The 26972-nt window shown below is 46.1% G+C and overlaps 1 protein-coding gene across 4 annotated transcripts in view; it reads right to left on the bottom strand.

Moving 5' to 3' along the window:
* CAPN13 (calpain 13) overlaps positions 1-26972 on the bottom strand; it is a 49872-nt gene that overhangs the window by 2205 nt on the left and 20695 nt on the right. For all 4 annotated transcript variants that reach the window (XM_042051743.1, XM_042051746.1, XM_042051742.1 and 1 more), the window contains 16 exons: positions 24978-25152; positions 23998-24069; positions 22186-22271; positions 20794-20868; positions 19209-19375; positions 17556-17701; positions 14301-14461; positions 12702-12738; positions 11013-11075; positions 9919-9976; positions 9304-9371; positions 7691-7759; positions 6473-6551; positions 3625-3741; positions 1214-1269; positions 147-192 (listed from right to left, as the gene is read on the bottom strand). In XM_042051743.1, the coding sequence (XP_041907677.1) occupies positions 166-192; positions 1214-1269; positions 3625-3741; positions 6473-6551; positions 7691-7759; positions 9304-9371; positions 9919-9976; positions 11013-11075; positions 12702-12738; positions 14301-14461; positions 17556-17701; positions 19209-19375; positions 20794-20868; positions 22186-22271; positions 23998-24069; positions 24978-25152 (1456 nt within the window). In that variant the 3' untranslated portion in view covers positions 147-165. The remainder of the gene's footprint in view (positions 1-146; positions 193-1213; positions 1270-3624; positions 3742-6472; positions 6552-7690; positions 7760-9303; positions 9372-9918; positions 9977-11012; positions 11076-12701; positions 12739-14300; positions 14462-17555; positions 17702-19208; positions 19376-20793; positions 20869-22185; positions 22272-23997; positions 24070-24977; positions 25153-26972) is intronic.

The following is a 26972-nucleotide window of genomic DNA, read 5'->3' as shown; positions in this document are numbered from 1 at the left end:
TCTCTCACCCCTTTTCCTCTCACAGCTCCTTCTCTGAAAACCCCCCATAACCCCAGGCTGAGCTTCCTGCAAGGGCCCCACTCACATTCACTGTGGCCACTCTAAGGGCCCCACCCTCTCTTGTCAGCACCGAGGAGATATCTTACCATGAGCTCTTGCATCTCTTTACGTGTACATGACAAGAGTCAGCCACTGGAAAAAGGAGAAGGAAAGGTGCGTTTAGATAAGGATGGTACACCAAGTCTTCAGACATGTCTCAGGACAGGGGTGACCCAATGACTGTAGTCCTTTTGTACTGCACAGGGATAGGGAAGGGATTTTGGAACTGCCTCTTTCCCTTATTACAATTCAGACCCAGAAACACTTTCCATATGTTGTTTTCCATGATAAATTATTGCAGCAGCTGCAGCAGGAGCAGTTGCTGGGAAAGGGTGGCACCTGCCTGATTGCACGTGGAAGGGATAGCAACTCCTGGGAACCTGGCTGCCCTACAGACTACCCTATAAAATAGGTTCAAGTCCTCTGCTTGCCAGCTGTGCTCTGCCCTTGGTGCAAAACAGATTTAATGAACGATGAGGCTCTGCACTAACCACAGAGTGTAAACGGGAACTGGCGAGATTGTAAAAGGCTTTTTTAAAAAATCCTTTTAAACACTGGGTTGTCAAATAACAGTCCCCAGACTGATAAAATGCAGTACTCAGGCATATCACTATGGAGCACAGCAGGATTTTTGCTTCAGACTAGCTGATAAAAAGTCTGATGTATCCCCATTCAGTGAGCTATCCTTCAGGCTGTGCTTTTAAGACAAACAGCAGCAGCAAGCATTTGTCTGCTGTTTCTTTCTTAAAACCAAATGTTTTGCAATTCAGGATTAACAGATGGGGCAGTAAGAAATGAGGGCATGTATATTTTTTTTGTCACTTCCTCAAAGACACTTTGAGCAGTGTTTCCAGCAATGACAGGCTGGTGTCAGGAAGGGAAGACTCTGTGCCTTGGCCATGGATGGCCACCTCCGTGTACAAGTGGGGCCGGGGAACACCAGGGAAACACCTCCCACACAGGATGTACTTCCAGCCAGGCAAAACCTTTAGCACTGTTTGCTAGGACAAAAGCCCTAGCAACATATATCACTCATCATCTTCAACTTCACCCTTCTGCTAACATGTGGTCCCACTGTGAAGCTGGAGAGAAGAGAAGGCAGGTGTGTTCTTACCTCCATTGTCGTCATCAGAATTTGTGATCCACCCTCTGCTAAGTTTTGGAATGCATCTAGGGGCAGAACAAAGAAAATCTTATTTCATGAGGAGGAAGCAAGAATGCAATGCAGACATAAGGCTGTGGCAGCTGAGGAGCAGAGCTGCAATCCCTGTGCTGGGATGCTCTGCCTGGCTCAGGTGTCCTGCCTGGCCACGTCTCATTTCCGTGCTGGGTACCTCTTCTGCCTCGGATCACAGCCTGGGAAGGCATTCCAATTTCAGGGCCAGAATTTGGCAGAAGTGTAGGGACAGGCAGTGCTGAATGTGGCTGCTTTCATCTCCTCTCATAATTTGTTTCAATTGTTTTCCTGCCTGAAGACTGACAGGAGCACGGTGAACTAATGAAACACATCTTCCCACAGGGAAACTTCCTGTTGGTCCTTTTCCATCCTCCCTGGCAGTGAGTGATCGCAGTGTGCCCTAAAGAAAGTGATTCTCTTGAAGTCATTAGTATGCCTTGCAAGCTTTTTGCAGGGAATATAAATGCAGATGCTGCTGTTATTCAGCTAGAGTTTGAAATTAACATTGCTGAAAGTTTTTTTTGACAGAACACTTTGCCATCAAAAAATTTAAATCCATTCAAATATTGTTATTCTATGTGCATATTTATATTGTAACATGTCTAGGAGAAGTCTTCAAACCCAAGTGTTTGGATAAACTCAAAACACAGTATTTTGAGGGTTTTTATTTATTTAGAAATTACTTTTTCCCTAGAAATGTGCTGTTATAAACAGTAATAAAAAGCTGAAACAAATTTAAGTCTCTCTATCCTTGAATAACACATTTCTCTGGGAGCCTGGAGTTTCCCACCCTGAATGGAAAATACTTTCTAAGATCATGAATGTTTCAAAACCTGCCCAGCCTTGGCAAAAAGGCTTCTGGGAGAGGGTAGGAAGAGGGCACCAGGGCTCACCTGCCCCTTAGGAGGCCACCAGAGCTACCTGTATGGCCCAGAGCAGAGAGGAAAGGTAGCACATCCAGCCTACACTGCTCTGAAGAAAGGCACAGAACAAGGAAATCCTCATGTTGTGCCCAGTCCCTTGACAAGGCTGTGTTTGCAGGGCTGGGCTTGCACCCAGCAGTCTTTTTAGGAAAAAATGGCAGCACTGAAATTACCTCCTCTGGGCAGAGGTAAGTGCCTCTTTACTGCTTCATTAACTCCAGTTAAATAGAATTTGCAAAGAAGCTGCTGCTTTTGGTTTGAGTCCTATCTCTGGCTATCTTGAAAGGATGAGTAATGATTTAATGGGACAGATTTTATCTTCCCTGCTGCATTCACATCATCATAAAGGTTGACTGCCTTTTATTCCCACTTGGAACCCTTATCCTCTCCTCTAACAAACTGATTCACAATGATCTGAAAAGTTTGAGAACTGTATTCCACATTAACCCCTCTGTAAAGTGGTAACTGAAAGAGTGGAGAGCATTTTAAGATTCTCATTACAGACAGCAATGAAACTTTCAGAGGCTCCTTTCCGCATGGATGCAAAGGATTTGTCTTTACATTGGCACTTAAAATGTAAAAGGATCTTTTTTAAATGAAAAAAAAAAATACTATGGCACTAATTTAGGCATAAGAACTTTCATCTACAGCAAGTGACATGTATAATCATGACAAATGGGTGTTTACAAGTTTTTTTTTTTTAATGAAAGCATTAAAATCGGGACACGCTCTGATTTTACACCACTTTCAGAGCTGCTTCTGCTGCACTCCCTTGAAATGGGATTTTAGGCAGTGTCATCCAAGCAGATCTGCTGACCACTATTAGCCCATTAAACATCAGTGCTAAAAACACATGGGAGAAAATGAACACTCGTTTCCACGCACTGCTGAAACCCAGCTCATTCCAAAGACGGAATAAATTGCTGAAGCGATTTTCTAGCACAGGGGTCACAGTTGCTGGCTTCTTTTAACTACCAGACTCCAGTCAAAATGCTTATTATTAGAGTAGCAAAAACTACGATTTCGTAAAACAGAATTTCATTTCCAGTCAGGCAAAAGCTCATTTACAGACACTCCTTCCTTGCAAGTGCCAGGCAATAGGTGGATGCAACACAGGGCACGGGTTTGTTTATCCACAGAGGATACTGGGCTTTCTCCTTACCGAAAAACTGAGACAACTTCACTGAACACTAAACTGCTCTCTAGCAGCCAGTTGCTCCAGCGGGCAGGAGATAAACCCGGCTCCTGGCAAACAGGCTGCCCAAAGGCCACACCTGGACTTGGGGGAGGTTTGTCACTTCCAAGCGACGCTGTTAGACGCGTATTATTGTGTTTTGCGTCGTGTCCCTTGTCCCCTGCCGCTGCTCTCAGCCTGGCTTGCAGGCCACCCTGCTGCCACGTGCCCTGGTGGGTGCTGGCACTCACGGGTCATGGTGTCGAGGCGCAGCATGCAGCACACGAAGTCCGAGAAGCCAACCCTGCCGGCAGCATCGCCGTAGCGCAGCATCATCAGGCGCAGCAGCTGCGCCGTGGCGGCCAGACCTGCCGAGGGAAGAGGACAGGGACGTGCTGGGAGGGGATGCACCGGCTCTGAGGGCCTCCTGCACCCTGCCAACAAGCTGGGGGCACGCTCAGCCCCCCGCCCTGGCACGCATTCCTGGACAGCCATTCCCCAGCTTCGTGCCTAGGAGTCGGGATAGGGTAATGGAAAACCAAAGCTGTCTCACTCACTGACTCCCATTGTGGCTTAAGTCAGCAAGCAGCAAACACTGAGCTAACTAATCTAGTGTTATCTTGCTTTGCCTTTTTAGCTTTTATTTTCTATAAGAAAGGGCGATTTTCTTTGGCTCATAACTGTAAAAGTGTGAGCGTAGCACAACACCACTGGCTCTTTCTGCTAAAGAGGCAGATGCTGCATAGCATGCCTGGGATTCTTAATTTTTACATTTTCTCTTCTATTAGAAAATGGTGAAGGGTGCATTTCTTTTTTATTAGCTGATAATTCAGTATTTGTGTCACAGTCTGTTTGGATGGAAATTGGTATTCAATTGAATGAACAAAAATTGCTTTTTAGAATGATTCTTTTATTAGTTAAATAAAACTACCCTGAATGTGCTGGCTGTGTAAGAGGAATAATTTAAATATATTTTGCACTAAAAGCTGATTTGCGAAACAAAAGGGAAATTTTCTGCAGAGAGCTGGACTGATAGCTTTAGTTTAATGCCTTCTCTGAGACTTCAGAAAAGTCTCATTTGCTCACTCCATGTTTTAGTAGCTCAGCTGGATGTGAAGTAACTTTCCTGCTTTTTCAACCAGGTCTAAACTTTTCCGTTTTAAATGAACTCATCACGGAGCTAAATTAGTTGAAAAAGCAGAAATAAAAGAAATGGCTTCTCTACACCTGTGTAGGGAGAGAGGGAGCCAATGGAAGTTGTTCAGTACCAACATTGACAAACTCTGGTTGCATGAGCCTAGTTGGAGGTCTCCAGCAGGAAGCAGGTACGCAGTGCTGAATAATTAAACAATGGAAATACATTTGGGCTTAAGATACATTTCAAATTGAGGTAAACCTGATTTTATATTCTTTTCATAGGAGAAAAAGATAGTAATTAGAAATAAATCTAATTAATGAAATGTCTTCTGTGATTCTGGTTTTAAACCACTGTAGCAGCGAGCAATGAATTCTATTTTTAACCTTTTGAAGACAGTGGAAATTCAATCAAGCTCTCTCCAGAGAGCAGATTCTAGCAAACATTGCTTATGGGATGCTATAATCATGTCTTACACAAGTAAAACACCAACAATTTGGCCTGGTCAGTCTGGGATATACTTGCTCTGAAATCTGCTCACCCGGCAATGTCTCTCAATTAACCTCATCAAGCAGACTGAATGGTCAGTCCTCTCTTTTCACAAGACTTTTCAGCTGATTTGTAAGACTGCTCCCCAAACCTTTTATCTGCTGGATTCCTCCCTCTGTTTTTAGCCAAGCTTTAAAATACAGACTTGACGTTTCCCTATCTATAAAAATTAATTTTAATCGTTTACTGTTGCCACAGAGGAGTTTGTAAACACATCAGGCCAGTGCTGCTGCATTTCAGGGCAGCACTGCTGTTAATGCAGCTGGTGTGCTTTACTCTGACCCGTCATTGTTATTGGAAACATTAGGAAAACAGTGAAAATTAGGCACACACTGCAGTGTTTTGTTGGGGAAAGCACTGAACACTTCAGGGAACAACTAGCTAGGAGCTGTATTTAGATAGATTAATACCATTCCCAGAGGTAGCACCAAGCTCCTAAATGCCTTCTGAGGTTCCTACTTAGAAGCCAGGGCAGGGATCATCCCATTGCGAAACCAGATTCAAGCACAGCTGTCTGGCTCAGAGGGCAGCAAGAATGAGCTTATAATTTTCTTCTCCACTCAGAACGACTTGTAGCCAAACATGTATTGAATTTGCCATTTAACACTGTCTTTTTATCCCTTCAAACAGCTGCATTGTTTTGGCTGACAGGACTTTTCCATGCACAATTTCCTCCCACTTTTCAGCATCTTTCTCACAGAATGGCCCTGGCAACTTCTCCTTTGACATTTGGCTCATCAGTTCTGCGCTCCTCAGGCAGATGCTGATGCTCTGCCCAGCTCTCAGCAGCAAAAAAATTACGCATGCTTCCCCCCAGCTGATGGCTTCCAGGGATAGGAATCCTGCACCAGCCTCCTCCTGGGACAGCACCCCTCCAAGCTCCAGGGAGCCAAATGGGAGCTTCTCTACTGCACAGTTAAAAGGGGATCGCTGGGTCAGAGATGTATTTCATGCACAAAGTCTCTGTTGAGACGACCCAGCTGAAGTGCTTCACTAACGCGCACTCACTGAGAGTTTCAGCGCTCAGTAGCCAACAGAGGTCAGTGCAAACTAAATAAATGCCTGTCAGTGTGGCTTTCCCTTCTAGATTTAGTCGCTGCCCTGGAGAGAAACTGCAGGAACTGGGGCGACTCTTCCTTCCATTCTTCCTTGCTCCTTTCCTCTACTGGGTATTTCATCCATGACCTAGAGAGAATATGGATAAGCTAGTCTGGCCAGTGCTGCACTTCTCTGCATCTCTCTGCTGGCTCCCCAACACAGACCTCTGAGCAGAGCTGTGATCTAACTGGCGTTTCTGTGAAATCCAACCCACTTTCTCCCTAAAGCTCTTTTTTTTTTCCCCCTCTTTCTTTTTCATCCTTTCCTTCACTGCCACAGGGACAAGAAAGGGAGCTGCTTGGCACCTCTGGGCGCACCTGCTGCCTGTATCGCACTCTTCAGTTCAGCAACATCAAGAAATCCAGAACGGTTTCTGTCTTCCTTGCTGAAGATATCCTAAAATACAGTGCAAAGACAGATTTCAAGCCCTTACCAGCATTCCCCACACTTACTACCACAAGCAGTTACATATGTTCTCCTCCCTTAACAAACACGCTGCGAGGAAGTTTAACAGGTGAGATGGGGAGGCCGTGATGAGGGAGACCCATTTTCAGAAGGCTCTGAGAGAATGTTACTGTGAAAGAAATCCCACAGATTTGGGTGGGAAGAAGCCTTTTTGCTCACTCTCCATGGCTTATGTGTGTGAGAAAGCAATGAGAATAATCAACTTCATTGACAAAAAGACATTGTCTATAATACGCAGATTAAGCCAAGAGTCCCTCATACCCAGAATGGTGTGGGATCATCTTTCCTAAGACAGCACAAGCCACACTTGAGGTGCTGTCAGTAGGAAGAGCATTGTGTCTAGGGAACTGGCACTCTGTGTCCTAGGTGGCTTCAGACCATCTCAAGAGGGCTGAAAAAAATTGGAGCCCACCCAAATGTGAGTGTTCGGAAAACCTTCCTGCACCCATCCCGCACCAAGCTGGAGGGAGAAGGGCCATGACAGAAGCTGCTATGCATGCCCTGGCTGTGAATTTAGATGGGACCCTAAACACCATGCTCACTGCTTCCAGACCTAGTGCTTGTCCCAGAACAGAGACATTTCTCCCAAAGCTTTCATCAGCTCCTATACATTTCCACTAGAAACTGCAGCAATGAGGAAATGACATTTTTCAGACTCTGTTCAAAAAGTCATTTCAGCGTAGAAAGTTTGTTTAAAAAAAAAAAAAAACTACAAAAATGCCAGTGGTGGCACAGACACCGCGATTTCCATCAAATTCTGAGCCTAATTGGCCTTCTTACCTTTCCCCTCAATGTTCCCTGGGCTGGAGAAGCCTGGGCTGCTCATTTGGAGCACTTTACACACACCGCTGCCTCCCTAGCGTGTGAGGAGGGACCTCTGACCCGCTAAGCAAGCAGCCTTTGCAACACTCCCCCCCGCAGCGCTCTGAGAGCACGGAGCATCTGCTCCCTGCTGCTGGAAAACCCCAGGGTACAGAACCCACAGCGTGCCCAGCACCCACAGCCAAGAGAGATCCACCCACAGCCAAGAGAGATCCACCCACAGCCAAGAGAGATCCACCGCCCCGTACCGTGTACTTCGTGAGACTCCGCCAGAGGCTCCCGAACTCCTGCAGGGTGAGTCTCCCGTTCGAGTTGAGCTGTGCATTTAGTTAAGAATCGAGCACTTAATGAGAGCTAAACCTGGCTGTCTTTGTTCCCGAGGATGCTGCCTCTTCTGTTACTTTGTGTTGAGTTTTTCTGCTCTCAGTTGTGTTTAAATCCACCTTCTTTGTCTCATTGTACAGCTGCTCATGCCTGTGGCTCACAAACCACAAAAGGTTTCTATTTCTAAGGTGCCTTTAACCACAAGGGAAGCTGCAGTGACATTTAGCCCTGGAGCACAGACACTCCTGTGAATGAACATGGCCCCACGGCCTTGCCTCTGCATGGGGCACCACAGGATCTGCTCTTACTGGATCCTCCAGGAGAACAAGCACTGAGGAGCCAAGAGCACGAGATGATCCTGATGCCTTCTGTCAAAAGGCAGCAGCAGCCTCTGAGCCATGCACAGGACCCCAGGGGTGTCAGCAGACATTCCCCAGGAATGCATGGAGGGCTATGTCAGTGTGCCTGCTCCCCTCCACACTCCACCCAGGAGTCCTGGGCAGACCCAAAGCTCCCACCCTAATGCAGGATGGTGAAAACTCCCTGAAAGCAAAACTCATCACCAGTGCATCACAAGCAGACAAGTGCTACTGTCGTGGAACCTGAGTGAAAAAAGCTGATCCTGGCTTTGCAGGCCAGGATAGGTCACACTGTACATGGGTTATCTGCAGGCCAGAGAATTAAAAATCCATCCTGAGTTATAGCAGAGCAGAGGCTTTGTCAGCTCTTTGCACGTGCCATGCATTCACAGTGCCCATTTATCCCAGGACAGGCTTTGCAAAGGGGGAAATGTCTCTTTTGATAGCTAGATGCTGAAAGCTGGAAAGAGAGAGTGACTTCTGGTCATTTTTATTCATTCTCTGGCAGTTTTTAAAGGTCTGAAAATGTCTCAAAGGTTTTTCTAGGCATGGAGGAAAAAAGACAATGAGCAAGCAAGGGGGAAAGCCACACGAGGGAGAATGAATGTTTTCATCAAGGAGCCCTCTTGTTCTACAGTGGCCAGAAATGTACTTCTCATGTTGTCTTGTTAACAGTAAAAGGACTGAGTGATTCAGCTAAATAGGAAAGATACACTGGAAAGATATACTGGAATGGCCTGCCGGGCAAGTGCCTGGGATTCAGCAGTGACAGTGTTTCTGCCCCTGACACCAGCATTGCTGGCAGCCTACTCAGGTGCCACCCCAGGCCAGCATGGTGCAGCCAACACAGAACAGCTAAGCTATGCCTAAACTCTGTCCTGTCTCCTTGTCTCTGCTCTGCCTTAGACCCCCACACAAAGGTGAAGCTTAGCCAAGCCCCAGAGAAGGCAAAATGAGAGAGCAAAGAGTCAGCTGGCAGCAGAAGGTTGACCCTCACCTTTCAGCAGACACACCAGAGCCAGGGCATGCACAGCAAAGTCCTGCACAGACAGTTATTTATTGGGGACTGGGGCTGATATTTACTTGCAGGTTCTCACACAGGGATGCTCAGCTCAGCCATAACTCAAGGCAAGGATGGGCAGCACCAGGGAAGTTTATTGCTTCTGCTGAAAGGATACATCCATCAGGGCTAAAATGCCTCTGCATGAATCAAAGGTGAATCTCCCACCCAGGCTGGTCATCTCATCTGCAAGGATTGACAAAACAGAAGGAATTAGTGAGAGCAAGGGCTGTGACAGGCACCAGGACACTGTTCTGAGGGAAGGAGGACACCAGGCTGAAGGCTCACACAGCTGAAAAGCCCCAGCTCTGGTTCAGGTTCTTGAACAGCAGCAAGGGCTCTGTGCCAAGCTGAGGGAATCTGCACATCTCAGACATCTCTACCTTCCCCAAGGACAGGTGTCCTGCTTGGGCTCACTCTGCACAGTCCCTGCCCACCTCCCTGCCTGGACGGAAACTCTTCCCTCTTGAAATAAGGATAAGGGAAATAACAGTGAAAGAAAGGCCACTTACGCTGAATTATCAAGTCCTAAGAGCACTTTGAGCCTTGTGCATGGCTGAGTTGGCTCCAGCCCTCCAGCTGTGCCCCTCTCATGCTCTGATCCCCCTGTGCAGTAAGCCACAATGAGGATTTTTAAAGGACCATCAGGACATCACTAAATCCTGTGCCTAATTTACTCTAGTCTAAGGATAGGGAAGCACCAAAAACATTAGTTAGGCTGTAAAAGCTTTACCTTGCAAGATCACTTCATTAAGGAGTTGTTGCAGCTGCGAGGCATCAATAGTTGAGCCCTAATGAAAAATAAAACACAAAGAGAGGTCTGTGAGCATAAAGTTTTCTCCTGTGTTACTTTTGCCCAAAACTTCTTTTCTCTGGCACTGTGGCAGCCAAGAACCTCTGCTTATATATCAAAGGAGCAGCAGCATCCCCATGGGAGCATAACAAAGCCCTCCACGCTGCCAGCCCACTCCTGGTCCTCCCCTACAACTGCAGGGGAGTTACAGGCACTGCCATCCCCACGGGGTTTGTCCAGCAGGGATGGGACTCCACCAGCCCCGAGCTGGGGAGCTGTGGATGGGCAGGCCCAGCAGGCAGCTGTGTGAGCGGGCTGGGAGCGCAGGCACTGCTGCCTGCTTCCCTCGGAGCGATCCCATCAGCGATCCCGGCCGCCTCCCTCCCGAGAGAGCCCCGGGACACCCAGCGTGGCAGCCCGTGCTCATTTTCACCGTCACACATTGATATAACCAATAACTGCAAGAGGTCCAGTGTGCAGAGACTTTTGACAGTGATTTTTTTCCTCTTGACTAAGTCAAGGAGTTCTTTATAACAGTTTATTAAACCATTAAAAGCATCTCCTGTGAACACAGAGCTTGGCTCTGAAAGAGCAGGAATCAATTACTCAAACGCTGACTGATGTCTGGTTTCCAAGTGCTGAGAAGGCAAATGGAAAGTGATGCTGATGAGAGGGGGGAACTACCCAGGGCTTTCTAATTGCTTTCAGCAAATAAACAAACCAAAGCAAGAAAAAAAAAAAAAAAAAAGAAAAGTACACATGCAAGCCCATCACCAGCACAACCATAAATCTCCAATATTCCACTGATATATGGCACTAGACAATCTATCCCAGCTGAATGTCCCATTTTTCTGGGGGTTTTGGCAGGTCAATCAATACCATTTTCAGGGTATCCACTTGAGGATGGAGCTACATTTCCAAAAAAAAAAATTCTAAATGGATTTGTATCAGCATCATAGATCAGTTTTTCTTTTTGCAAGTCCACTTGTGGTTTTTTTATTATTTTTTTCAACAAGATGTTTTAGAGAGGGTACCTGCTCAGCGTATTTCAGGAAAAGAGCCTTATAGGAGCTGTCCTGGTTCCATCTTGGTGCATCCTGCATCAAAGACAAAGTGCAGACATAAATAATTCAGCTACAAAACAACTGGAGGCAAAAGTCTGCTGATCCAAACAGCACTTTGGAGGGGCAGGGAATGTACAGCACGGGCTGCAGTTTTCACACCCCCAAAATAAAGTGGACTAGGAGTGAGCAACAGCTACTGCAATGAAGAAAGAAGCATATTTTGGATGTTAGCAGTTAGCACAACTAGGAAGGAGCAGTTCAAGGCCTAAGGAAGATGACAGAACACATCCAGGGTGGAATTCAGCAAGTCAATACATGAATATAGAGATACAAAGCCTGATCCTTATTGCTGGACCCTGGTTGGTACCACTGGCTCAGGGCATGTGAAGATTCATGTGAACCAAGAAAATAGAGCAGGAGTTGGCTTTTCCTTTCTCTTGTACCTTCTCAACCCCAAGGCAGACTTGACTATACCTAAGCAATTGCAATTCAATAGTTAAGTGATTTTTTTCAACCCTCCAGTGAAAAGGTCCACCAGGCACTAAGGGGAATTATCCTTAACATTATAAAGTTTTTAAAAAAAAAATCTAAGCCCAAGACCCAATGCCTTTATCTCTGTGTGAGATATTTCATACCAAAGAAGCCCAAATACCTGATCAAGAGCAGAAACTGTGGGTACCACAATTCATCAAAGTCAAAACACTGGCTAAGGACAACAGCCAAGTAGACTGACAGCTTGTCAGTGGAAAGAGATAGTGAGCCACCATTTACACCACCCCTCTAATGGGGTTTAATTGTGTGCTGGAAAACGAATCACAGGGAAAGGACTGTTTTCTGTTCCCCTGAAGCAGCTTCACACCTCTAGCTTCAATGACCTGTGTCTTTGAAGGCTGTAAATAGCAGCCTCTCAGTGGCAGGGTTTTGCTGGTGGGACCAGCAGGGACTGGAACAGCCCTGGAAATGCACACAGCTCACAGCAAGAAGTCAAAAAACCCATGGTAGCTGGGCTGGACAGGCAAAAATGTGTGTTGAACTAGAGATGCAGCCAGTTCCAAAGTGTAATTTGCTTTATGTCTCTGTCTCTGAAGATATCTTGATGAAAATCAGAAGAAATCTGATTTGAGTCTCATCCCTATGGACTCCTGGGCTTTATAGGGTACAAGAACTTAAATGAAATCATTTCCATGGGGAAGGCATGTCCAACCCCATTTACAGGAATTAAATTTCCCTCTTTCTCCCCCACGGATATATACCCATTCTACAGACATTGAAAGACTTTAGAACCTTTTAAGTGCTCTCTCCCCTCCTATATTTGGTTTCTCAAAGTGTTAAAGATCATGAGGTGAAAAGGACACACAGACAGACTGACAAAGGGACTGCATAAGACCTGTTTCCTTAAAAATCAGGCTCTAAAAAAGACATATGAGAAGAGGAAGGGCTTTGTTGCCACTCCCATCTCTCCAGAGAGGTGTCCTACCCTCCCAGCAAGGTTGCAGGGTGCCAGAATCAGACTCTGGGACTGTAGTGGGTGGTAAAGGGAGAAAAGATCAGATGAAGAAGAGGTGTAGAGTAGAGATGACCAGTAGAGGTGACCAAATGATCAGCTCTCTGGGAACCATTCACCACCACCAGAATCTACACCAGTTTTCAGACTCTTACCATAGGAGGCACTGGGTCAGTCAGGGAGTTTGAGTTCCTAGAAAAGAGTTACAAGAATCAAACTGGGAGAAAAGAGGCCTTTCCAGAGCACTGATTTGCAGCTGTGGAGGAAGCCAGGCACCAGCAGCAGCACTCACCCAGCCCATGGCCCCACAACAGGCTCAGCACCCATGGCCCAGCCTGGCCCAGTTCAGACAAGGCTGCTGCACCAGTCCTGGGTCTCTCAGTGCAAACAGGCACAGACAGGTCTGAGTCTCTGGCTGCTCTGGGGCCACTGCCTTCCCCAAGCCAGCTCTGGTGGCACCAGCAGCAGAGAAAGGGTAGCTGAGCATGCCAGGACTAACCTCACCATGCAGAAGACAGGGCTGCCCTGCCTTGAGACACAGAAATTTTTCACCTCCTTTCTCTTTGCCCAGCTTAACAGTCAGGAATAAAAATAGCATCTGGGCTATTAAAAGGCAACATCTTCTAAATGCCTGCAGACTGCCTGAAACTGGGCCAGGGTCACCATTCCTAAGACACACTTAGCAGCCACATTCAGTACTTGAGTTTTGCTTTCGGTAGAGCAATCAGACAAGCTAGGTTCTATTTTTGTAACATCTCTATAGGTAAGTGCTGCAAAGACCCACTGGAAGGTCATCTCCACACTTGGCCTAGCTCAGGAAGGTCTGTGAGAGCCAGAGGCTCTCCTGAAAAGCTCACTTCCAGGGCTGAGCTGTCTCACACATGACTCATCCTGCTGACAGCAGTCCAGCCCACAGCACGGACTCTTTGTGTTTGCTTTCCATAACTCAGGAGTTGCCTCACTTGGTTCTGGGCTATTTTTGCCAGGGGCCAAAGCCTAGAAAGCAATCTCATTAGTAAGATATGGGCCAGTGAGGTAAGAGCTGCAATCACATCCTCTAAAAAGCCTGCTGAAGGGAAGGCACTGCACAGCTGATGCTTGCAGGTCATTTGGTGAGGCTGAATGCTGGGGCTTGCTTACCTGGAGTAAACCACACCCAGGTATTCACGTGGTAATGTGAACGTGTGTGTGGTAATAGCTGCCTTTGCATGAACTCAGATACCATTTTTCCACTAAACTTATCTTCAAGGCCAGTCCCACACCTACAGGGAGCCCTGCCAGCCTGTCTATGGAGTGAAAGGATCAAGGCCTTTCACTGCTCTTGGCTTCTCCACGTCCCACTCCGAGCAGAATGGGACATAATCCATCTGGCATCCAGCCAGCAGAACATAAGAAACTACCAAACAGCTGTTAAGAATTAAGGAAAACAAGCTCCCAGTCCTCCTTTCAGCAAAGAGAAATGTCCCCACAATCAGTGGTAGAGGACATATCTCACAATTACTGCTCCCTTGTGTGGCTCTTTGTACCAAAGCTGAGACCCTTGGTGGCTGCAGATGAGTTCCTGCCCTGCTCTGCAGTGGCCACCCTTGTGCACCTGATCCCCCTCAACATGGTGTTTTACACTCCTCTGTGCCTTCCCACCCCCTCCAAGGACACACTGAAAGCAAATCGCCGCATCAGTTAGCTTGACATTAAATAGTTCATTCCTGGCACACTGTGAGTCTGGGGCCTTTAAGGAGTGCGTATCATCTTACTCAGCGTAGTCTTGATTCTTTATGAAAATTCGTAAGAGAAATTCGAATTCTTGCTCCTCTGCTCCAGCAGGAACAATGGCATAGGTTCCTGGGCTCAAGGTAAAGTAGCTGGTCACATCCCGAGTCCGGATAAAAATTTGTTTCAGAAGTCTGGAGTTCTCCTGAAAGAAAAATATAGCCAGCTATCTTCCCTTCCTGTTAGGAGCCAGAGTAAATCAGCAAGCACACTCACCGCAGCCTCACATTCCCACACCTCTCTGAATACACACTGCATCTATCACGCCTCGGCCCCCCCCAGTGGCCTGAAAAGCCCATCCAGGGGGACAGACTTTTCTCAAGGACATATCAAAGTTGCTCAATGGTGGAGGAACTGAAAGAAACAGAAGGCAAAATGAATGTAAGTAGATTTGCAGAGAACTTCAATTAACATTAAGCAGACTGGAGTTCATGAAGGAATCAAGGATGAGTGCTCTTACTAAAAAATTCCCTGAGATCTTCTGTGACTCAGAGGGGTCAGAGAGCCCTCTAAGCATGTCATCCAGATGACAATGCTTCAAGAATCACAATCCAAACCAGCAAGTGTCACAAGAAAATGGAGTATTCTGATCTTTCATCTGTTATTCCAGTATTTTTTTGCTGAGATGAAACAAATATAATGCAACAGCTATTACTATGATGACATGTAAAGATAGCATAATAAAAAACCCTTCCTTAACATATTCCCCAAAATATATCAGCGTGTATAAATTCCATTTAGAATGGTTCTACAGCGTGGCAGAGTTATTTATGAGCCATGCCTTTGGGAGACAATAACATAAAACTGCTATTCTGAAAGGGAAAAAAAACCAGGATGACTACTGTTACAGACGGCTGGGAGGTACACAGACTGCCGAGTATTATGGGTCAGATCTTGAGCAGATAGAAATGGACAGTGCTGCAAAGAAATAAATGGTGTAATACTTTTTTTTCCCCACTTTTGAGCCTTATTCCACATTCCTTGTGGTAAAAAGCAGAAGCAGATTAATATCTCAATGGAATCAAAATCGGTGTGAGATAAGAATCAGCCTCTATACATTTCTCAGCTCTATCACACAACATTAAACTTCCCTCACAGCCATGTATTAGTGTTCCAAGTCTATATTTAATCAAAGGCTTCCTAGAGCTATCAGATACGTCCATTCTGGTTTGCATCCTTGCCTGCACTGCATTCTCCTCTCATCCTTTATTATCGAGGGATAATACTCCTCTTACTTCACAGCAACAATTTGATGCATCTCAAAAGGTACCGAGCAATGGATGCTGCTGATAATGAATCACAGCAGTGAGAGCAGATCGGGGGGAAGAGTGAAGCCACATGAATCTTGCCAACTGCACTCTCCTTGTGCAAAGCAACCCCTTGTAAACTTCTACCCAAAGATGCTCTGACTGCCCTCAGGCTCTGAGGGTGAACACTGGGGAATAAACTGAGGGAATGGCACTCACACCTACAGGCTTTAGCTCCTGAACTTGACTTTTGCTGCTACCAGGACAGGACACCAGGCTGGCTGTGAGGAGCTGGTAGAGCAGCTCTCATATTAAAATACTTAATGTGTGTCTATGAGGGAATGTTTTCTGTATAGTCCTCTGTGTGAATGTGCACCAGTATGGTTATATTGATAAAAGCTGTGGTGTGACAGAGCAGCATAACTGTTCCCTTGCCCTCACTGTCCAGGTGCTCCACAGTAATCCTGGTGCCTCCAGTAATGCTCTGTTCTGGCCCTGCCTTTCAGCTCCTGTGTAGATCACCCCTAAGGGCAGAAGCCCAAGTGACCTGAGCCCAAAGCCAGCCTGAGGTGAGCTATGGGCTGACAGCCCACAGAGGCCATGTCATCCAGTCTTGACAAACTCATCGAGGTCCATCCATCCTTGATCCATCTCATACCAAGACAGAGAAAACACACCTGAGCATTAACTGGATGGGAGGAAAAACTTAAAATATAAAACAAGAATAGAGAAAATCTGTCTCCTAGACTGCTTTCTGATTAAATAATCTCTTTTTTTGAGGGACCCAAGACCTATATCATCACCTCCCAGTGAATGTCATTTCTGTTAAAATGGGTAGCTAATCAAGGTGGACGAGCATCGTGCAAGAGCACACAGGGGCCTCCATGTCTGGTGACTTTTGGGGATGCTGGAAGGAGCAATTCCCCATTTACCAGGAGCAGCAGCTCTTTCTGAGTGGCACTGCTGGCCCCACAGAGTCCTGCAGGCTTGATACCTGCACAGGACAGAGGATATCCTCATAAAGGGATAGTGACTCCACTTGCTGGAGGGATGATCTTTTAATGACACTTTTTTATTTCTCAGACACATTTTTTTTATGAGCTACAAAGCCATGCTCTTCCTTTATGAGGAGCTGTTAAACTTACGGCATCAATTATTTAAAGCCTGGGACTAGGGCAAACCTCTCCAGTAATTAGAAGAATGTGAAATTAGGGTTATAGCAATCCCTGCCTCCCTTTTAGTCTTTGGGTTAAGAACAATAGCCTCCCACACTCATCAGCCAACAACAAAAACACTTTGGGAAAGGCTAGCATCCATCCACACTAGCACCTGTGCTTTCAGTAACAGGTTGATAAAAAGTAAGCCTGGTAGTGCTCTGAGAACAGCTTGAAAAGGCACCTCTCTGGACAGTCACCATGAAAAAAAAACCAGAGAAATTGTAGTGGAGGTCCCAGGTATCGGAGTGGATTTCCTCTACACTGGTCTCAGGCAAAGGCTCCCATGTATTTCATAAATGTTTTTACCTGGCTCTTCAGATAGAAGACAGGAGGATGAGCACGACAGACCCACTTTGGGGAATGAGAGACCATCTGCTTCCCTGCTATACCTGGAGTGCTGCTCAAGGGCTGTGGCTAGTGCTGGCTGTCATGCCTTGTGCCCAGCCAGCATGGCATGTCACCAGTACTGCTGGGTATGCAGGATATTGCCCTGGCACATCTTCTGGCTGGGGGACTCCCTGAGTTTCCCAAGGCTATTTTGGGATGCTACAGAACTAAAAGTGCCACCTTTGTTCCTTAAGACATGAATAAAAGGAACTAAGCCTGCTTAATTCTATTTTTACTGTGAGTTTCTGCAACAGAAGGCAACCAGAAATTCACGCCACATACTGACTTTTTACAGACCAAAAGGCAATTCAGCCTTTCACTCCCACATACAGGTAAAATAAACCACACAGAGAACAACAGTGCTCACATGATATCTGATTGTGCTTACCATGGTGATGAAAAAGCCGATCTTCAGGTTTTTTTCATCCTGCATATGCTCACGGTGTTTTTGCATGAGTGAAATTGCTACATTATAGGTTTTTGGGTCGTGATCTAGCACTTTGAAAAAATACTGAGGGTTTGTTGAAACTGCACCTGCCAAGAAAGTGTTAATAGGTTAACAGTAGGCACACAGATGTTCCAGCAGTAGCCCATTGTGTAAGATCTTGCTTGTGTGGACCCAGAGGAGTGACTGCTCCGAGATCCTTTCAGTACAACAGAGCACCTTACTCTCCATATTAGCACTAGAAGTTGAGGCATCTGGAGGTAAACTAATTGCACATTGATCATTTTAGAAATCTCTGGCAAAGTCACAGAAGTCATGCAGATTTCTCACCCCCCCTACATCTGCTTCACCTCCGTGGCACACTTTCCCAGCAGCAGAAAAGCAGTGACTCTTAATCAGACACCTGCCTCAGTGGCTGAGCTGAAAAAGACTGCGGCTTTGAGAAGATAAACACATAGAAAAGGACAAAATGGTGCAAAGCCATCCTCTCCTTCCTTCCTGCTAGGGTTTGTGAGGGACAGACAGAACGTCAAGCACCAGAGGGAAACAGCTGCTTCTTGGCCAAGACTTTGCTTAACAGGAAGCACTCCTGATTTAAAAAAAAAAAAGAAAAAAGCAATGAAATACCCAGACTGGAGAAAAAGGACTGAGATGGCAGCAGACTAGAATTTAAGCCAGATCCCCATGTTGGGTGGCCTTGAAACCTGCAAATTAGGATGACTGTACTTGGACAGGAACTTTACTAGAGGGCTGTTGGAAAACAGAGCTCCAAGGAAAATGGCTCTGCCCACACACTCTCAGTTCAGCCCCTGCATCTCCTTGCTCAGTCCCAGTGACTGTGGTGTGCAGCAGCACAGGCATTGCTTTGTTACCACACCTGGTGATCAGGAGCAGGAGCCTGAAATCTGTAAGCAAACACAGATTTTGTGTCATAGTTTAAATATAAAACCTGTGTGCTGCTAAGTTGAGGATTGCCATTTGAGAAAAAAAGAAGCCTCTTCATGGATCATATACTACCGTCCTAGAGTAAAAACATGGAGCCCAAATAGTGATGCAGCTGTAAAAAAAAAAAAAAAAAGTGAGATAAATTAAGATTAAAATGTGAAAAAAAAATACTATTACTGACTGGAGCTTACAATGCCAGAAGAGTCCTTGCACAGGCAGTAAAACCAATGGTTTTATCAGCTTAAAGACCTTTTCACCTTAAAAAATAGAGCTTTGTAGCACAATTTTTTCATTTCACATACATTTAAATAGTACTTTTTGCTCTGTAAAATCAACTGCATATTTGCCACACCAGACTTTCTGATGAGGCCCCCAGTAACACCTACTGCAACTGGCTGAAAGAAGATACACAAGCTCATCTTGACTTAAAGAGTCCAGGGTTCCTAAATCACAAGTCTCCTGTTCTAACTCAGCAGCCAGTGCTGTTGCTTTGTTTCTGCCTGTTTAGCTGCTAAGTGCAGTAATGGGAAAGGCAGGCATTAACAACTGGCAATCAATACCTCTGCAATTCGGTGCTCAGAGTGAATGTTTCACCGTGAGCATCAGTGGAGGGGAGGGGATGACCGGGTGACTGCAGGGAGCATCCATTACCTGGGGAGTAGCGGCTCCTTCGTGTGGGAAGGCCTGGGCTCCACAGGTTGATGTGGCTGTTCAGAGACCACGTTGTGCAGTGCTCATCTCCAAAGTCCAGAAATGTTGGGGTGCTGTTACATATATATAGCCATGAAAACTGCTCCTGGAAGTTTTCACAGGACATCCTGCAGAGAAGGAGGAAAATCTCATCATTCAGCTTAAGACAGAAGAGCATTGCCAGCAGGTCAAGGGAGGGGATCCTGGCCCTCTACTCAGCCCTGCTGAGGCCACGTCTGGAGTGCTGTGTCCAGTTCTGGGCTTCTTAGTACAAGAGAGACATGGAGCTCCTGGAGCATGTCCAGTGGAGGGCTATGAAGATGACCAAGGGACAGGAGCATCTCTCTTACGAGGAAAGGCTGAGGGAGCTGGGCCTGTTCAGCCTTGAGAAGAGATGACTGAGAGGGAACCTCATCAGTGTCTGTCAATATCTGAGGGGAGGGTGTCAGAGGAGGGAGCCAGGCTCTGCTCAGTGGTCCCAAGCAATAGGACAGGAGGGAACAGGCAGAAGCTGAGGCACAGGAAATTCCACCTGAATATGAGGAGGAACTTCTTTACTGCACAACTGACCACATATGAAATATGTTACCCAGAGAGGGTGTGAAGTCTCCCTCACTGGAGGTATTCAAAAACCATCTGGACACTGTCTTGTGCCATGTGTGCTCTGGGATGACCCTGCTTAAGCAGGAAGGTGGACCAGATGACCCACTGTGGTCCCTTCCAGCCTGACCCGTTCTGTGATTCCATGAAGACACCAGTTAGGCACCCACACTCACCCCCATGTCTTTAAAAGGGGATTGATGAGAACACTGCAGGCACCTGCAGCTCTGCAGAAGAGGTCAGCTCTCAATGTGTTTTGGGCTGCCCTAACTGCCCCTAATGCCCAGAGTAAAGCACAAGGCAAGTTCAGGGGTGTCTTGGTGAAGCCCTGCCATCTCCAGCACACCTCTGCCACTGTCCCCTGCCTTTGTCCCTCCATAGTGTTCTGTCCCACACTCATGCTTCACTCAAGCCTCAAGTGTGTACTTCAGACCCACCTGCTGTTGCCCTGCTTTCCTGAGAGCCTCACAGGGCAAGGGTGCACTTTCTGAACGATCAGTTTTTCTAAGGGACAGCCCACGCATGGCTAAGCTGTATCTGAGGCAGTGAAAAACTACAAGCACCTGCAGAGCAGTCAAGTGCACAAGCTCAGTGACCTGCTTAGCCAGCTGTCCCCTTCAAGCATCTGTCAGTCCAAGGTTCAAACCACACACTTTATGAGGAGAGGCAGTGGGACAAAATGACCAGGTCTCAGGGGGCTGGGTTTTCACTTCTCTCACTTCTCATTTTTTTTATCAGCCTGTTACTTAATCTTGGCCAACTCCATTTTTTCAGGTCTTGTTTCCTCTGAAACCATGGGGCCAGAACAATCTCCAATTTGCTGTTTGCACACATCTAAAAAAGGGTGCCTTGAGCCACCACCAAGAAGAGACAACTGCCAAAATTACTTTTTTCATACTGAAAGTGAACAGAAAACCTGGTAGACAAAGGATCAATAGGGAAATACCAGAATTCTCCATCATCCTTATTTCTGAGGAGGGCTTCTCTATATTTGGGCTCAACACGGTTCCATTGAGGAGACCTGCAAAAAAGGACAAACCAACAAGATGTGAAGCACAATTTTTCATTATTGGCCCATTTCTCTAACCAGCCTGTCAAGTCATGAGGGATCAGGAGAGGTGAACAAACTGCACATTGGAAACAGGACTGTGCTTGATACCTTCATAGCCAAGGCCAGCAAATAGAGCTCTGTGCCTTTGTTGTGCCTGAGCTGCCACCCTGGGGTGAGGAATCCTGTCCCCCTGGCCTGGTCAGCTGTCTCCATGCTGAAGTGAGGCACCAAGGCATAGCACTGTGAAGCACTGGTATTACACTGACACGTAGAGAGCACATTACCCAGTCAAATGTGTTGTTTCCAAGCAGCATGTTTATAATTAAGTGATAATTGTACTTTCTGCAGAGTTTAAGATAAATAAACAGCATGTGAATCAATAATTTATTGATCTGTGCAGCTTACCTGTGAACGTGCTACTGACATTTCAATTACAGTTAGGATTGTAGTTTACCCTTCCAAAAGGATGGGAGGATGCTGTCTGAGCAGAGAGCTGTTATCCCAGCCTTAGACACCTCTACACAACCCACCAACCCTTCCAGATGCAACACTCTAGCCTGACTTTTCTCAGCAGAGTGCTTGTGTGTGGTCCTAGCAACAGGGAGGGGTGGGATGCTATCAAATAACCTAAGAGTGGCACAAGAACATCTCTGTAATCATGGAAACGCTGATGCAATTCCAGAAGGAAAACTAACATCTATTTATTTACAAAATACTGTTGCAGTCTGTATCATTCCTTCCCTTAGGAAAGAGATGTTAGATTATCCCCACAGGCAGCAAGTGGTCCTTGCATCCCCAAAGCTGCATGCAGGATCCAAAAGTTCAAGCCATTCCCTGGCACTTTGCCTTTGCAGTAACCAAGGACCCTTTCGGTGTTCAATACTGCCCTGTTCCATGGACTCATCTAACCATCCTCTTCCCAGTCAGACTCATGGAAGCAGAAGAAAGAGGAGGAAGGTGGATGTGTGATTGCTGCAGGAGAATTCAATAGAAGCAGCCAGCCAGCATCTAGGGACATGGTCAGAGCTTACTCCAGGAAATAAGAACTCTTTCATCCATGACTTACGTAGAATTATGCACTGGGTAAAATGCATACACACAGACAAGAAGTGATACCTGAGCCTAGAGAGGCTGCATTAATTTTCCCTGGACTGGATTTCTATGCAGATGGAAATAATGCTTATAATGAACTGATTTGGAAATATCTGTTTTGTTAAAATGGGTGCGAGGCAGAGGTTCTTATAAAAAGATTGATTCTCTCTTGACATTAAAGCTTTAAGACCCTACTCATCACTCCAGGGCCCCTTCCACTCCCCATGGCCCCACGGATTCCAGATCCTGATTATATGTTTCCAGCCATTCTTGTAGGGGATCTGTAAAGAGGAAAGAAAAGCAAACTTAGTCACAGCTTTTCGCAATTGTGATATTCAGTGAAGAGACAGGTAATAAAATGGATCTTCCTCTACACCTTAGAGACCAGGTTTGACATCTGATCTCATTTTCCCAGCAGTGAAAAATCAGTGCCTTCTGCTACATTGCAAAGGAATGATGTGTGAGAGAAAACTGCACCCATTTTGCTTTCCTGAGGATAGTGAATAGCTGACACAAAGAGAAGCAGCAGCATTCCTGTCACACTGCATGAATTCAACAGCCTTGGGAAATTCCAGTGCCTAATTCTGCACATCTGATGCTGTGAGTCAGCAAAGGCAGAGACTTTGAGGAACGAGGTCACCAGACTGCCTGGAGTGAAAGCCAACAGTCAGCACAGAGAGCTGATGATGAACAGAATCTGTGGGTCTGTATCTATAGCACTGTGGTTTGCAACAGCTGGGGTTTCTGGTGCTTTCCTCCTTTTGCTGCCACTGATTTAAGTCAGAGGCAATTACCTTTTACCAGTGAATGGTGGAAGTCAAAAGGAGAAGCAAACCTGTTTTCTGGCTCTCCTTATGCATGCAGGCAGTGTTGGAAAGAGTACTGTGGCAGTCTCTTCCCAGGCAAAGGCCCAGCCTTCAATCATTTCCCCTCAGGACAACCCCTTGGATGCCTTGGCACTGCTTAAAGTGGGGTGAAGACTGTTTCTGTCCTCTATGCACACACCAGGAGCAGCAGGAGGCTGGAACAGCCCGCTTCTCCTCCAACAGAATTGCAGACCCTTCTGCCCCTTCCCTGCAAAGAGACAGCTGGGGCCTTCTCTGGAGCCTGGCAACCCCCATCTGTCCATTCTGCAGCCCCTTGGCTACAAGCAAGTGTTCTCCAAGAAGCAGCGTGCTGACTGTGATGATGGCACCAAGCATGCCATGGCACGAGGGGACACGAACCAAAGCCAAGCTCACACAGAAAACCAACGAAGAGAGAGGGATAAGGGAGAAAACAGCTTAGGGAAAGCAACATCCCCTTTCCAAAGTACTTTAGGTTCAAAGAGTCAAATGTGTTGTAGCTATCTTGCTTGACAGCATAGCTATTGTTTGGTTTCCTTCCTCACTGTTAACTCTCCCTGTGTGCACTACAGCTTACTGGGCTAAGCCATGTTCTGACTTCTGGCTGTAAAAAATCCTTAATTTCTTTTGATCCATGTGATAAATTGGTTCTCAGATCATCAATATTAATATCCAGCCAGGAGCAGTTCTGCATGAGTACAGCAGCTTTAAAAGATGGAGAAATGCTGTTCTTGAACCAGCGATTTACTTTTCACACAGTGATTTTTGGCAGCTTGTGACTGAGCTGAACAAATGTAGATTTGCATCATATGACAAATCCCACAATTTCAGCCAGTTCCTCTACTCCCATGTGAAACAGAAAAGCACATTTTTTTAAGAGTCAGCATGGAATGAAAATCTCCAGAAATGTTGTATTTGCTGCTGAATTGTCCCAAAACAGAAGTAAATTCAAGTTGCATTTTCCATTAGAAAACATTATGGATTCAGATATTCTCCCTCTTGTTGTTCCAAACTCCTTCCATCTCTTGGAATTTGAATCATGTGCTCTCCCCTCCTAAGTGTGAAGCTCATTCAAATGACTCTGACTGGAACAGCAGTGCAACTGCCCCATAGTGGATCATCAGTGCAAGATCTCCAGGCAGGAACACGTCCCCGATCTTACCTTCACAGCTCCGGTGACGGTGTAGGCATGACCCTGTACAATCCCATTCCTCAGCTCTACGTTCCTGCTTGCCTACAGAAGGAAGAAAGCACAGCTTTTAGCTCTCTGCCACACTGTAAAGACATAGCCACCAGCTCCCAGAACTGCCATTTGCCACAGCACTAAACAAAGCCTCGGGTTTGACCACATGCTACACAGGAATGTGACTGTTGTTCCCACTGCAGCCATAAGCAAGCCAGGAAATTTAACAAAGCTACAGATCAACAATTCTTTGCAAGTTCTTCCACAGTCCAGAGCTGCTGCAACTGCTGAATGGCCTGGACTGGGTGACTTGCAGTCAGACTGGGGAATGCAGAACTTCCCTGCCCCTCATAGCCCAGTGTCAGCCACCTGAGCTGAGGGAATAGTCCTTGGCTTGTTTGCAGCAGCCAAGCTTCATGTCCTGAGGAAGCAGGCACCACAGGAGCAGTGTCACACACCTTGCAGTCACATGTCACATGCCATAAGGGAAGCCTTGGAGACGTTTTACCAAAGGTACTTGCTGAGTACCACAAAGCCTTTTGCAACTTCCCAGCATTAATACCAGTAGCTTGCAAGCCATCGTGAGAAAATTGCATCCTCTTACAGAAGAGAGGTGTGTTTTGGCCCTGCCAGAGTTGATCAAAAAGCTACAAGGCCAAAATCAGGCCTGCTGCAAGAGGACACCACTCTACTGCAGTGGAATTAGCCAGGACAGAAGCCACAGCCCCCCTCTCTGACAGACCAATCCAGCTACACCTGCCCAAATGCCTTTACATTCCTTACCAAATAACCTTATTTACTTTCTGCTGCCAAGATCCCTTCGGGCATCCATAAACTATAAAACTGCAACTATTTTACAGAGTGATTATGGACTTCCTTTTCCACTCCAAAGCGCAACCTTTGTGCAAACACAGTAAACCAAGACAGGCACGGGGCATGTGACTGGCCCTGTGACTCACCTGGCCTGTGGTGCTGCACCCCATCAGGCACCGAGATTTGTCAGCTGCTTTCAGGATCTCCTCCAGATCAGGAGGTGGATCCTTCAATGAAAACTGTACTTGAACTCCACCTGTGAGGTCTACTAAAGCATCTGAAAGGAAGCCTCCATTCAAGTTCTGGTAGGAGCCCCGCAACCTATGGAAAAATTAAAAAAGATTAAAAAAAAAAAAAGAGAGAGAGTGAAGTTAATTAGTCCTTACATTGTGTTTTCATAAACAATGCACAGTGCTTGCTTTAAAAATGAACATGTGCATCAAGGTGGTGAGCACAGGGGAGCCCGGGGTGTGCAGACATTATGGGCAGGTAATGAAAGGAAACGTGATCGAAATATTTGGCCAGGCACAAGACATGCCTTGTGGAAGGAATGAGACAAAGGGGGAGCTTTTTCTGTGTATTCATCCCCATCTGAGGCAGCTGTCCAGAGCCATTTACAGACAGTGGAAAACATTAAGGTGCATCTCCTGCCAGCACAGGCATTTTAGGGAAGTGAGCGGCATCTCATCTTGAAACACTCAGTTTCCTTTTTCTGAACAGGAAGGGAGCCAAAGGTGACTAGTTCAAATGGATGTTTCAGATCAAATGGAGCTGAACTGTTAGTTTCTACATCATACCTATACATGACTCTTCATAAAAATGGCCAGTATTCCTTTTGCAAATGAGAAAAAGGAGAAGAGAGGTGAAAGTATTTTACCCATTCTTCCAGGGCAAGGCAGAAACGAGTTCTCAGCACTGTTCCCAGTTCACTCTGCTAGAGCGCAGTAATAGGATAATAATTTAATATTGCCAACACAGTCCTTGTTGTTTTTATCATGTGGTTTTTATTGAGACAGCAAATAAGCTGGAACATTCTGTACTTAGAGCAGGTAGAGCATGCTGTTAAACCCCACCATACACACTGTATTTAATGAATGTAATCAAATGAAGTCTGCAGCTAATTGTATTTTGAAGAGTTGTCCTTGTCCTACACTGATGAAAAGAATTTGTCTTGGGCACTGGGGAATAACTTCTCAAATGGGAATCTCATAAACAGCATTGCTTGCAACTTTAATTTAATAGAGGTTTGGTATGCATTGTAATTAAAATCTTATGCAGGAAATTGATACTGAATCCTGAGTCAACTTTTCTGAGATATCTCAGGGCAAAATGCATCTTATTCCTGAGTCGCTCTCATGCTGCTTTAACATTTGCTTATTCCTGACCAAATCTGCCAAAATTATTATCTCTTTTCTTCATCTTCTCCTCACTGCATTGCAAATGCTACACCAGCTTCAGGTACCAAATTCCAGCCCTTCATACCACCCCTAACACAGGACTTTTTCTTCAGCATTTTTAATAATGGGAAATGGGCAAATGCTAAGGGAGCACAGCGTGATCCCTTCTCTCCCCAGAGGATTTTTTAAAATTATCATCTCTTTATTAGGCATTATTTACCCTGCATACTCTGGGGACCTCAGCTGAGAGTCAGAGCTCTCTGGAAAGTGAGAGCTGATCAGAGAGTCCTAGGCGTGCATGTGTTGTGCCTGGGCATGTTCTTCAGTCATGCTTCCTCTCATTGCCTGCCCCAAATATCCACATGATCTCTGCTTAGTGACTGTAAACACAGGTAATCCATACTTAAGACTCTGCAGTTTTAAACAGAGGACAGCATGGAAAACAGGGGCAAAGAAGTTTGCCTAAAATCAGGAGGAGATTCCAGGCCCTTGTGTGTCACCAACCATTGCCCTGTTCAGTTTGCTTCTCAGGCATTAACACCCCAGAGCTGATTTAGGACCGGGTACTTTTAGGTCTAATGCACGACCAGCATCTCCAGGTTATGTTGGCCCTAAGTTTGCTGCAGCCATGGTTCCCTGCATGAGCACAGCACCACACAGGCAGCTGTCAGCCTGAACTCCTCCCTGTGTGCTTTGCACAAGGCAGAGGGTGAAACCACCCACAGAAAGCATTCAGCACTGGGT

The sequence above is a fragment of the Corvus kubaryi genome, unplaced genomic scaffold, assembly GCF_017639235.1.
Source record: "Corvus kubaryi isolate FWS band 111438036 unplaced genomic scaffold, C.kubaryi_AGA036_p1.0 76, whole genome shotgun sequence".
Lineage (NCBI taxonomy): Eukaryota > Metazoa > Chordata > Aves > Passeriformes > Corvidae > Corvus > Corvus kubaryi.
Note: the sequence above shows the minus strand (reverse complement) of the source record. Positions and strands in the feature narration are given on the sequence as shown.